Source organism: Xenopus tropicalis, chromosome 1 (genome assembly GCF_000004195.4).
Source record: "Xenopus tropicalis strain Nigerian chromosome 1, UCB_Xtro_10.0, whole genome shotgun sequence".
NCBI classification, from domain to species: Eukaryota; Metazoa; Chordata; class Amphibia; order Anura; family Pipidae; genus Xenopus; species Xenopus tropicalis.
Genome location: NC_030677.2, coordinates 131,668,229 through 131,682,492, shown reverse-complemented (window position 1 = coordinate 131,682,492; position 14,264 = coordinate 131,668,229). Strand labels below are relative to the sequence as shown.

Here is a 14,264-nt window from a genome sequence, read left to right as displayed (position 1 = left end):
AAGAGACTGGTTGGCATTGGAAAAAAAAAATCACAATGAGACTGGGCAAGCAAGGCACTGGGAGAAATCAATGTAGGCCCCCCGACCAAGCACAAGCGGGAGCCTCCAAGGCTGTGGTGGTTGTGCCTGGTGGGCTCCAGATACCCCAATCTGACACTGATCTCAGGCATACAACCCATATATTCAGTTGGTCCCTTAACTTGAACACATTTGTAGAAGCACAGAGTAACTTGAACATACTTGTAGAAGCACAGAATATTAGTAGCACCTAAAGAATAATTTAAATTTACAGCAAAAATGCCAGAACTACTAAGTATTGCACTGTAAGGAATGTCATTGCCCTTTTTTTAGAGATGTCTGCACAATAGAGTTTCTGGATAACAGATCCCATACCTGCCCTAACTTTGTAGTTCTTTATTATTGGTAGCATACTAAATTTATTTTCAATAGTTATCCACATGTAAGTTTAACAAGTTTCATCTCATCATTTTTTCTCGACGCTATATGCTTAAACATGTTCCATTAACATATGGGTGACAACTTTTAACTCTCCAGAGAATGTTACATTTCTCACTTTACCTTGAGGCCACTAGTCATTAAATAGATGCATTTACTATAATTGAAACAGGTACAGAAACTGCACCATCCACACAGTATCTAGTACAACCAATGATATCCAAATTCTAGCTTAACGTCAGCTAAAGTGCCACATATCACATTAACTTTAAAAAGACTCTTTTACATGCAGGGATGTTTGTCAAAGGGAGAAAGGACAGTTCACCACAGGAGAATCGTACACAAAAGAACTAGATAATTCCCTTTTAAAGGGACTGTGGAGAACTGAACAGTCCTTTTTAATAATTATGCCACTTAGATATAGGCTTTCCAAAAAATATATCAAAGATACAAAAAAAAGCAATTAAATGACTTAGACATTAGGCCCTTTTTTGAGCATAGTTGCTCTTTATCAAACAACAATGCACATAATCTTAAAGAAAAACTTGCTTAGAAAAAAAGAAACATATGACCTGCCCCCTAAGAAGGAGAACAAAAAATTCCAATTGAGTAAATAATTTATTAGTGTATGGGCTTGCCACAGAAATACTTTATTGTGCAACACATAGGTTGCACAATCAATTCAAAAGAAATAAGCTATTCTGCTCATGCACCTAGCTATGGGTATGAACGCATTGGTGTCTCGAAGATCTGTTGCAGATCTGGCGGTCCAAGGCAGCAGCATTTCTTCCACCATTATAACTATATCCTAGTAATCACCTGTTGGCTCCAAATGTCCTTGTATATTTGCTCTAAAGTAAATCTTCATTAAATCAGACCAGCATTTAAGGACTGAACTTGTGTAACAAAAAATAGTTGAAATTAAACAGTAAAGCAGAGTTTTTTTTTATTCCTACTCATGTACAAAGAAAATCAGCTGGACAGCTCTACATAAATAATGAACTACCTGCATGCATGACACTCATCTGTATCAGTGGCGTAACTATGTACACAGCAGACCCAGCGGATGCAGGGGGGGCAGACACCACTTATTAGTATTAGGCTAACAGTGATAGAGCTATATACTTAAGCACATTTTTAGTAACCTCTAAGAAACGTGTCTTGTGTGTATATGGACTATGGCCTCTTCTTCTTCAATTGCAATATTCAAGATAAGAAGAAGTACGTACAGAGATTTAAAATGATGTTGGTAAACTTTGAACAGGAGCAAAGTCTGAGAAAATATACCAGTTGAATGATGTCATGTTAGGTGGCCTGGACTGATTTGCTTTTTTATGGCAGTAAGGTTGCAGGAGTATCAATGTGCTATGAAACTGCTGATTCCAAAGGCTATAGAAAAAAATTTTGACACCCCAGATTTATACAGTTTGTCTTTGCTATCTGCAAGCATTCATGCTGATGCCTCTTGCTTTGGCTCATGCAATACACTGACCCTATATAAACCTGTTTTTTAGGCACTGTTTTAACCCTCTTGGGAACAGAGTACTCTATTTACAAAAATACTGAATTGGAATCTCTTGTTCCCAAGTGGTTCAGGCCTCTCTTGTTAATGATGCATTGAGTTCTCTGGCAGGGTTAAAGCTGACAGATGATAATAATAATAGCATTAGCAACACGTTATAGATGTACAAGTCACAACAATGCATTATATACTCAAATTCACATTTGCAATGTATAACTATCTTTATTTATATTCTTGACTCAATTATCTATGCAAAATGCTGTGGCTACTGTTTAGAAAAAATGTAAAGTGAATAAGTGAATGCAAGATGTAAAAAAATGTTTAAAGCTAGACTAAATGCTAAAATATATGTCAGAGCCCCACAGTTTTTGAATGTTTTAGAGTAGAATCTGATCTAAATTAGCATTGATTGGAAAGATTAAGGTCACCAAGGAAGTGGATCTTTCTATATGTTTCTACTGCCTTAGAGGGGCCCAAATAAAACAAGTCCCGTGTAGTGGCCCCATTGAGAAAGGATAGCATTTACAGCCTGATATAGTACTTGCCTAAAAAGATTTTCCAGACTTCCCGATGTGCAACTGAGCCCCAATCAGATTTTGACTGAGGAACCCATAGTTTTCGTTACGCTGGCATCCAATATTGTCAAGTGTATTGTCAGTTTGATACAAGATATAAAGTGTCATCAACACCAATGTACACTAGTTTGGTCAGTGTACCTTTGCATAATGATCATTGTTACACACTTTCATACGCTCTGGCCATGAATTAGTAAATAACCTTGTGACTCCAGAGTTTAAATCTAACCATACACAGTTCAATGCTGAATACTTACCACAACTCTAGACCAAGGTGGAAGCTTGTTGGCCTGTATACAGGACCAAAAAAAAATGCTTGCCTACCAGACCAATAACTTTTAAGGGATTGGTCATTTTCAAAATCTTTAAGGGACACACATCAGATTACGGATGCCACCTTATGCCAAATGGTCTGCATCAAGCTGACTGAATTGGCCTGAACTGCCCCACAACTAGTGTATGGCCAGCTTTAGGCTCCCACCTGGTTTTAAACCCCTTAAAGATATCTTATCTTACAAATTAATAATTTAAAAATGATTCTGGTAAAAATGACAAATAACTGATTTGCTATACTAAAAAGAAAGGATTTTTAAGGTTAAGGTTCCTTTAACAATGCACATGATGCATTTGCTCCACTCAGGGTTGCTACTCTTTGCATGAAGTGCAGGTTTTTAAAATCCAGCATTCCTTGCAAAGAGCAGCTTCAGTAGGAGCACTCCAGCCCTGCCTTGCCATTTGCCTTAGAGCAGGAAGTGCCTATGAGCCCCCCGTCCAGTCCTTTTGAATATAGTGCAGCCCAATGAAAGCTGCATTTGATTCAAATGTCAGTCTGCTGCAGCTATTCGAACAATGCCCCACGCAGTGTGCAAAATTTAGAGAGACCCCATTTGCCCATTTTTTTGCACTTTGTCCACTGTGTGTGTATAAACCCTTTTGTCTTTCTTAGCTGCAGTATAAACAGCAACATGTTGTTCACCAACCCCTTGAATGTTGCTCTTAGTGCCCTCCAACCAGGTAGTTATTTTTGAATTCCTGACTTGGTGGCAAGTTTTGGTTGAATAAAAACAAGTTTTACTACCAAATAAAGCCTCCTGTAAGCTGAGGCTAACTAATGGGCAATCTTAGTCCTTATTTGGCCCCTCCATTAACTTTTATGATGTTGTGTTGCTCTCCAAGTCTTTTTACATTTGACTGTGGCTCACAAGTAAGAAAGGTTGGGGACCCCTGGGCTAGGCTGTTAAAACACTGGCTAGGTGGCAACCCTAGTTGTCACAGGCCTTTGTGATCTTCCCAAATACCAAGGCTTGCCTGAACTCCATGTAATGAAGCTTGCACATGTTGCAGATTCATATTACTTAAAGTAAATTTCATTATTTACATTTAACCACCAGAAATGGCTCTTCCATTTGATGAAATATGTGCCATTCCATATGTTTTAAATAAAATTCTTTGTGTGGAACTACATCTACGGTACTAGTATCCCACTGAAAGCTTGCTAACATGACCAAAACACTACAAATTACATACAAGGTGTACTGAGCAATTAACAATAACACCATTCGATATCAACTGATAAATACATTTATAGCAAGTAAACAAGGGGGGTTGTGGGAACACTCCAAAGCTAAGTAAAATATACATATATATATACACTGGAAGTGCAACTGTGGCTTACCAATTTTATGGTCAAAATTTTGTAACTAAAACCCCTGTTTTCAGAAAATAAATGTACTAGCATAGATACAAAACCATTTATGAAACAGGTGACAAGGGAATGTGCATTTATCAATTCCGTGTCACATTTATAGCATAGCATAGCAACTTGCAATCCTCAGTATGTTGTGGAACTACATCTACCATCTAGCATGCCACTGACAGCTGAAGCACAGTGGGTGATCTGGGAGTTACTGGTGAAAAGCACAAGCAGGGCTGCAGATTATCTATCCATTACTTTTAGTCTTTTGTCACTTAACATATTCTCTAAATTTCAACAAACAGTAAATTCTCTGTTCATTCTTTTAGTCTAAAAGACAGAAAAAGGTCTGATAGTTGACTAAAATGAAAGAGCACAAGAGCAAGACCCAATTATACTTCTGTAAATCTTAATGCATAAGCCCTAGACCCAGCATAGATTTTTTTTTTTTCTATAAAATGCAGTCCATTTTAAAAATCTACTAAATGATATTTATCTCCATGTAATCCTGGTGTGTGCTTCAGTCAGTGATATGCACTTCAGTCACTGCCTTAACAGTAACTAAGGGACAAGAAAACTCTTGCGTATTAAAGAAAAAATGTTAAACTTGAAAACGTGATTGCTTTAAAACCTGAAAGAACGACCTGAATGAGAAAAAATTACATTAAATTGAAAAACAGTTGAAAAATCTAAATATAGCTCTCATTGACTTCTACAAAAACTTGCCAGCTTTTAGAAGTTTATTTTTTATTTTTTTTTTTTTTGAGGTTTTTTCTGCTTAATAAATCCCAAAAACCTGAGTTTTAGAAATTTGTGATTTTTGCCACAAAAATACTGCTAAAATTGTGGTCAAAATTTAAATTCAAATGTTGATAAATTTGTCCCTTAATCTCCATCACCTTTGTAAATGCAAAATAGCATCCAGGGTTGCTTCTTTGTGGAATTCCCCTGAAAAATGCACACAGACAATAAAGCAAGAAGTCACCCATTGATAGATTTGAGACAATAGCTCATAAGAGGACTTCACAATGTACATTTGGTACAAATGTCAGACTAGAATTAAGCTAGTCACACATGCGATGATTCCCGTGTGATCTGATTGTTTGGCTCAATGTTGATCACTGGGTTTAAAGGCTTCAGTAAGACAGTTACCTTTCATCAGCATAGAGAGACATAATGCACCAAAAGGATTTTCAATTCTAATAGACCAAAGTAGACAACAAGGGTCATTTACGGTCGCAAGCACAGTTGCACCCCCGCACTTTACCCTGCAGTGATTTGTGCGTTAAACTCCATAAATTAAATGTGCACTTTACATTTCTGTATAGTTGGGCTTGGCAATGCTCAGCTCTTTCTGCCTTCATTTCCAAAATGAGCCCTGCTACATCTGTTGATGTATCTATCTATCTATAGCAAATAAGAGCAATAATTGGCTATTTAATAGCCCCTATGTGGACTGACAGCCTACAAGAGGCTCTGTTTGGCAGTACTCTGGGTTTTTATGCAAACAAACTTTCCTCCAAGCCAGGAATTCAAAAATGAGCACCTGCTTTGAGGCCGCTGGTCGCAACATTCAAGGGGTTGGTGAGCAACATGTTGCTCACGAGCCACTGGTTGGGGATCACTGACCTAAAGAATCAGTCAAAGACGTGACCAGCACAATGAAAACTGGGAATGATGTCAGCTGCTTTTCTGCAAAATCGCATTCAATATGTGACAAAATGTGCATGCAGTTGCATTAATTGTGTTGAACCGTACACAGTCGGGTCAGGTGCAATGCACCCTTTCGAATGCTATAATACTAGAATTGCCCTTGAAAAACACTGCATTCTGGGAATAAAACATGGTGATTGTGCTTAAAATTACAATTCAATTTGCTCACTGCAGTTGTGGGCATAATTGACCCCTAACATTTTTTAATATGAACTGACAGTTTAGGTCTATGCTTACCCAAAAAATGTTTTTCTGTCAAATCCTGCAAAGTACAGTATTTGTCACATGTAGTAAGTTATTTGCTGCATCGACAATTCTGACATGATAATTAGACCCAGATGCCTGTCTAGTCTAATGTGATACTATATATTTTCAGTGTAACTTAGCCCACAGAGCATCTGATCTAACATTGTGGCCACACACATGAATGACCTTAGGTTACATATCCTATTTATGAGAATAGATGTGGCCCTTTTGCATTTACAGGTTGTCCAAAGACCTCTCACACATACAGTATACTGAAGCTACCAGCTTGACAAGATTACAAACATTAAAGGTTGCCCAACGACTTACTAAACACATATATATCCGCCAATGTAGGCTTCAAGGGATATTTCCATAATCTGGATACCTTTGGATATATTTGGATAGGTTATGTCTATTAAAATATAATTTAAATATTAAATAAACCAAATAGGATTCTAATTCAAACAATAGTTTCAAACCAGTGTTTGAAAGCCGCACAAAGAGAGGGGATACAGCAAAATATGTTATTTTATACATCTGTTCGATGGACTTGTCTTTGTATTATCTTACAGTGTTTGCAGCACTTTGGTTACATATGTATAGATTTCAAGTGCAGTTTGTTCAGGTGAACCAAAAATTGCTTTAGTACCATCATATAGGGAACAGGACACTAAGGACAAATCTTCTCATGTAAGGCTTTTCCACAAAACATTTGTATAACATTGGTTTATTCCTGGTCTGCCTTGATGATTATGGGACAATTCTGCAGACTGACAGATTTAGAATGACAGTCATGTCCAAATACCTCATGGCACTCAGCTTTTCAGGACACTTTACACAATTACATAAGTTTGAACTGGCAACCAATACACTCACCAAAGTGACCCAATCCTAAACTGCCAGCAATTGCAAAAATGGATGGCCATGGTGTGGGATGGGCACTCTGTAACTCAACAGTCAGATCTGTGCAGTTCTGAAGCTGGCCACAGATTTGGTAGAAAACTTAAATGGAAAGGTCTTAAAATGTTTGTCCAGGTTAAAAAACACAGGAGCTGCTACTGCTACTCATTATCAGAGGGTAAGGTTTAAATCTACAGTGATCAACAACAGTTTATGTTAAAAGTAAATAATAAACAAAAAGTAAATATGCAAACAAGACCAGTCACATTAACCAGTTTTAAAAGCATGCTGCACTTGCTGCAAGATGCATTGTTTATTTCCAATTTCTGCATACTCCCAGTGCATCACCCCCTAAACTGAACAGTCATGGAAAATACCTATGCACACACATAGCTATTACAGTAATACAGGTATCGGATTGGTTATCCGGAATGCTTTCGACCTGGGGTTTTCCGGATAAGGGATATTTCCATAATCTGGATACCTTTGGATATATTTGGATAGGTTATGTCTATTAAAATATATTTTAAATATTAAATAAACCAAATAGGATTGTTTTGCCTTCAATAAGGATTAATTATATTTTAGCTGGGATCAAATACAAGGTGCTGTTTCATTATCACAGAGGAAAATTTGTATTATTTGATATGGTGTCTATGGGAGATGGCCTTCCCATAACTTGGAGCTTCCTGGATAACATGTTTCCAGATTATGAATCCCCTACTTGTAATAGGTAACTAGAAGGTTTGATGGGGATGGCAAAGATAGGTGAGAAAACCAATTATGACCTAGGTTTCAGAAAACTAAGTTTCGGAAAGCACTACAGAAAGCACTACATGGTAGTTTCCCTTTGGGTGAGCATTCCCAATTTAGCTACAAAATGGTTTGGGGTCTGTTGTTTATCTATAAATTCCTTTGGTTGAGAGGAACACAAAAACTGGAAGGTAATATATTTTTAATATATGAGCCATATGGAATGTACCTATGCTAAATATAAATACTTTACGCTGCATATCATCCTTATGTACTTTTATTTGTAAGCCATTCCATACAAAGCTAAGTACAAAGATCTGTTCAGCTTCACAAGCTCATCTCATGTATCCTCAGTTACGTAAATATTTAATGTTTATTGTTATTCTGTCACTACTATGCTTATAAGAGAGATATTCTGAAGTACTATGACAAGGAGAAGTAAAAAAAAACATAAAAAGATAAATAGACTGGCCAAAACCACAAGTGACAAGAGACCTTGTGAGATGTACTAAGAGATACCCAACACCAAACAGAATAAATGACCAATGAATTCTAAGAACTGTTGAGCAATTCTGGTTCACATTATCCACAATGGAATGATTAGCTAATACTGCAATTGTTACTGTTTAGGAGGTGGTGGTATGCAATAGCAAGAAAGTACAAAAACTATATTAGTACAACCCTACACGTTGCTTCCTATGCATTAGGGCAGTGATCCCCAACCAGTGGCTCGTGAGCAACATGTTGCTCCCCAAACCCGTGGATGTTGCTCCCAGTGGCCTCAAAGCAGGGGCTTAATTTTGAATTTCTGGTTTGAAGGCAAGTTTTGGTTGTATGAAAACCAAGTATAATGCCAAACAGAGCATTCTGTAGCCTGTCAGTCCACATAGGGGCTATAAAGTCGCCAATTATAGCTTTTATTGGCACCTCCAGGAACTTTTTTCATACTTGTGTTGCTCCCCAAAAATGTTTCCATTTAAATGTGGCTCACAGGTATATAAGGTTGGGGATCCCTGCATTAGGACGTTCCACAATAAAAAGCTGATGTGTGCCGTCACTGAATGCTGAACGGACTATAGGGAGGTTGGGGTCCTAATTTCAGCCATGTAATTTACATAAACCAGGGATGTCTATTTAAAACCCCACAGTTGATGAGATACAACTTACAGTAAAATCACTTTAACTTTTTAAATTTTGTCTCAAAGGTATCAAAAAGAATGTGGTATAATATGTTAAATGTGTATATATAAGTATTGATCATATGGTTAAGCAGGAAGGATAATAAGTCAGTTCCCAGGGACCCTCATCAGACTTATCTGCTATAACTTTTTTAATCAGCTAACATTTTAACATTTACAGGCTGGTATGCATGGACCTCATTTCTATTTCAGTAACCACACGCGTTTTTTTCTGTATTTCTTGCTTTAAATTCTCCTGCTGTAGTCCTATAATAAATGTATTGGAGCAGTTATGGGGGGGCCACCAATGAGATCTTTGCCCTGGGCCCGCTGCTATCTTAAAGCAACCCTTAAAGCAACCCTAATTGTGGGATCTTAGGTATAATAGTGTTTTTTAGCGAGTGTGGTCCTATGAAGGGACTCCTGGGTGGAGGCAGTAAGTGATACAGTAGGTTTGCCAGGTGCAGCCTTGCACCAACATAGAAGCATACGACTACACTTGTGGGGCTTATTGCAATTAAATATAAATATACAGTCTTGGCTAGAATTACAAACCATCAGCAGTAGGAGACAAACAAAGAGAAATACCCCCAAAAAATTAATATTTCAGTGACTGGCCTCCTTCTGAGCCTTTTCGGTTTAAACATCAGGCAGATGACTGCCACATAAGCATAGTTTCTGGAAACAAACTGAAAACTACACCGAGCTTAATGACAAGTGAATTCTTAATACACTGGGTACAAAACAACTTAGATGTTGAATACAGTAACTGCCATCTATGTCAGCAGGAAGAGAAACATAACAAGCTGGCCTTCAGATCCCTGACTGAGGTTATAAGAAGGATGAAGCTATGCTGGAATGCTGGAAGGAAAGTTCATAGAACACTTACATCATTAGAGCTAGAGGTGCTCTAGAGTTCATACTGATTATTAAAACCATATTTTTACACACAAAAGGCACAGCCTGAGTGATAGAAATTATTTTCCTATTATGACGTAGCATTCCAGAAAGAAAGATTGATTATGTTATTAAAAACAAAGTAACATGCCAATTATAAGTGATCAGATATGCTGTAATATATAAACAGCAACGAGTCTGATAGGATCCAGTAGGTTAGAACATTCCAAACCCATTAAATAGATTGAACTCTTCCTACTGAATATAATATTATAGTAAGCAGCTGCAGATAGGGGAATTCTATCTATAAGATATGCAAATTTCAATACACAGCCCAGTAGAAGTTACTGATGATGAATTGATGTGATGGGTGAAATCTAACCTTTCCTCTAAGTATATTCTTTTCAAACACTTTCATGTGTTAGTGGGGAATGCCATGGGGGGATGGAGAAAAGAAACAGGGAAAAAAAACTGTTTTTGTTTCTGCAGGAAGTGTTCACCAGGTGTCACCTTTTTCCATGTTAACCCCTGCATTGCCAAATGACTTATTTTTAACTTTGCTATTTGGTCGGGCGTTTGATACAGCACCACCCCCACTTTTAGTTGTCTAGCATGTTTTGCTTTACTGCAAGAGGTATCAAAGTTCGTGTTATGTTCTCAATCCATGTAGCAGGACATGATTAAACAAACTAAACAGATGAAAGTCCTAGCACAGACTAAACACTAATTTACAGGGTTCTCTTTGATTATTGTTATTGTTTTTTCTCTACAAATCCGATCATGGGAAACACCAAAAACATGAAAGAGAACTGGGATCAAATGCTAATCACTGCCATTTAGAATGCCTGTATAGGTAAGGCATGGGAAGTGTCAAGGCTATTTAAATGAAAATGTGGATCCCAATCACAAGTTTTAGCCAGCGGATGAGAAAGCACATGGGAGGGGTAGGGGACAACCACATTTGCGTCAGCAAAGGACACCAGCAATCAACACTTATCTTTTATTATGTCCAATTTCCATCTTTGTGAAAATAGACTCTATTCTTTATTTTTGCTGATTTTTACCTGCTTTATGAAGTCTAGATCTGATAGGGGCCTAAATTATTAAAGGAAAAGCCTTATTTGGGTTCATTAAACTTATTTTTATCCTTGACAAATTAAGGTACCAAAGCTTTATCAGTATCAGTGGTTCAAGTGCGTATTGAGTAACCAGCTCTTTTAATCTAGATAAGAATGGCTGGCACATAAAGAGTTACCCCTTGGACACACAGTTAATAGATAAAGCATTTCCCACAAGAAAGATACTTAACTACTTCACTGCTAGAAAGGCTGCTCAGCATATTCAATGTATTTCTCTATCAGAGACTGCCTCTGCATGACCCCTAAAACATTACAGCCATTCGACTAAAGAGCTGAAGTTTCGTTGCCATCAAATGTGTTGGCACATTACTCTGAAAATCTTTCAGCACACATCATTAAATAACACACTCGGCAGGGAATCCTCCTGCTGCAATTTGCCCTGCAACATTCTTCTTCCCTTGTTTATTATGATAGTAGCAGCTGACAGGGAGTCCCCTCTGCTGTTCCTTGCAATTCATTCCAGGAGCACCCAGCCAACATGTGTGGGCACTCAAGCACAGGCAATGCTTTGCAGGATGTGAATGCTAAACATGGCATTAGTGGAATGATATGGATAGATTATGCACCCTTACACAGCAGTGCCTATGTGTGCTGCTCCTGGCAGGCAGAATCACATCAGGGAGATTCAGTGTACATAACCTGTGGATTTTCAGAGCTCTCCAGTGAAATGTAAATTCCCAGTCCAAACAGCAGTCAGACAGCAGCACAGCCACATAATAAACACACGCTATTCACATAGGGCATAAACATACCTATGGGGAGCCTAAGCTGTGTTTTGTCCTATTCTCCTCGGGGTGCCACCACCCCCAAACTCCCTTCTCAGTAACACAACTCATTTACACCTGAACCCACATAAATGGAACAACGCGCTCTGGGCAACAAAAGTTAAAATGCCACCAGCACACAGACCCTCACCCATCCCAGGGAAGAAGAGTGCATATGAATAGGCAGCCGGGGGTGTGCGGGGGGGATTACCTGTCCCATGTTGGTGTATCCGTATTTGCTCGCTATCCTGTTGGCTTCGGTTTCCCCCCCTGCTATCCTCACAGCCCAGTGGTTAGTGAACATGCGAGCCCTGCACGGTGGTATCAGGATTCCCAGCAGCACGGTCAGGGCGACGAGCGGACATCTCCTGGGGAGCCACTTACTTGCCATGTTGCGCCCCGCTGCCCCTTAAAAAACAAGCCCCCCTGTTATTCCAGAAACTCGGGCAGGTGAGGGCAAATCCAGAGGTTGGCAGGGCAGAGCTGCTGAGAAAAGTTGCCAGGAGCTGAAGGTAGAAGAGGTAGAAGGTACTTGTACTATTCCGTGCCCGGGCTCTCGCTTTGCACTTTGACTCCAGTCCGCTCTTGCTGCCAAGTGCTAACGGGTTTGTCTTTTGCTCCAACTCCACAGTATTGGGTGCGCAGTGCCAGGGTGAGAGTCCTCCCCCGCTCCCTCCGGCCACCCTTTTCAGTGTATAAATGTTGGAGTGTGAGTGGGAAAAGGCAGCCCTCTCTCTCTTCCCTTCTCTGCATAAATGACTGCCCCCCTTCCCTTGCTCTCCTCCCGTCCGAAGCCAGCAGCACCCAGATGGGAAAGGGAGGCGGAGCCTTGCAGCCTCTTGGCCCGCCCACTCTCGTTACTATGCGCCGCTCCTCCTGCTCCTTACACACGCACACGGCACCATACAGTGCGGAGAGATGCCCTCATCTCTAGTGATGCCTCACCATGAGCATCCATTGGCAGGGCACTTATATGCTTCCAAGGGCTGCTAAATCATTAGCTAAAGGGAATTCTCCCACAAAAACTTTTTTGTTTAATTCGGTAAAATGGGATTGTAAACTAAGCACCTATTTACTGCAAACTTAACATTGTCATTCAAACATTATCAGTATTTGCAACAGAAATGAGTATTGTTTATTATTTGTTTTCTCTGGTTCTGACTCTTAAAACAATGTAGCAACTGTCAGTTCTCCTCCAGGGCTGGTAATCAGCTGGCTTCTGCTACATTCATTCAAGAGTCAGTATCTGCTGAGCGCACACTACAAGCAAGACAGAACAATGTTGTTTTCAGTAGCAGTTACATATATAAATAACCACAAAAAATTTCCTCAGTTTAAGTTGCATTCTGCAGGCATGGACCGAATCAGTGGGAAACACAGCTAACTGGCCATTTGCCAAACTATAAATCTGGAATACTTAATAATGCAACTAAAGGGGTTGCTATGATTTTTTCATAAAGCGTGTTTTGTAAGTTTTATATGTCCTTAGAATTTTTAGTGATCTTGAAACCCCTCAACATTTTTATAGGTATCTGGTTTAAAGGCAGTGAAATTCTAGTTAGACAGGGGCACATCTTGGACTATCCTGCATTCTTCACACAGTGCAATAAGGCTGTCCATCTTGCCTTTAAGTGACAGGGCTCTGGGGGTTCTGGGATTGTAGTTATAATACAAATATGCCACAGTGTTTAGTATAGGTTAGATTATAAGTGGTCAATTCCACCAAAGCACCACTCTTTTTGTGGCCAAAATATTGAAAAGGTCTTGAACCACTCACCATCAAGAGTAACCCATTAAGGTAATCAGCTTGAAAAAGGAACTAAAATGTTCTGAAAGCTTGCTATGGTTATCTTAGTTAGCCAATAAAGGTATCACCTTTATACCACTTTTGTTATTTTTTATTTCAAAAGGGTTACCCTGTAAACATTTTTGCTACAACATAAAACTGCCTGAGCATTTTCCAGTTTACATCCCAAATTCACTAGGTTGGGTGCTAAGGGCAGCCAGTGTAGCTGATACCCTGTTATACCATTGTTGATGTCATAAAAAGGCTCACAGAAATTGGCTAAACACCCATGCAGAAGAGAAGTGCCCGTGTGTTTGATGACCAGCATTGGCAATTGCTCAGCACTTGGCATTTACTGGTGTTACTGATGTTTTTTTAAGAAAACTGGAAATGCCATCTGCAGCTTTACTTGGAGAGTGCTGTAGCTGGCACTTTCTATCCAGATGCAGGTAACTTTCTCTAATATGGCTAGCGCCTAGAGGATCATAGTCATAAAAGGAATCATTGATGACTGCAAGTGCAGTGAGCAAAGTACAATTTTGGGTGCAATCACATTGGTATAATCTCTGGTGTTTGGTTTGCAAGTGATGCATGTGCCCTATTCTTTAGGCACAAGTGTACTGCACCAATTGATGCAAGGCA

The 14,264-nt window shown here is 39.1% G+C and overlaps 1 protein-coding gene across 3 annotated transcripts in view; it reads right to left on the bottom strand.

Annotated features, from left to right (window-relative positions):
- The window catches only part of pcsk5 (proprotein convertase subtilisin/kexin type 5), a 246,229-nt gene extending 233,527 nt beyond the window's left edge, over positions 1-12,702 (bottom strand). Inside the window, exon 1 of one of the 3 annotated variants that reach the window (XM_031890895.1) lies at positions 12,048-12,702. In XM_031890895.1, coding sequence (XP_031746755.1) covers positions 12,048-12,227 — 180 coding nt within the window. In that variant the 5' untranslated portion in view covers positions 12,228-12,702. The remainder of the gene's footprint in view (positions 1-12,047) is intronic. The other 2 variants (XM_031890900.1, XM_031890898.1) reach the window with 2 other exon arrangements.
- Positions 12,703-14,264: the final 1,562 nt, after the last annotated feature.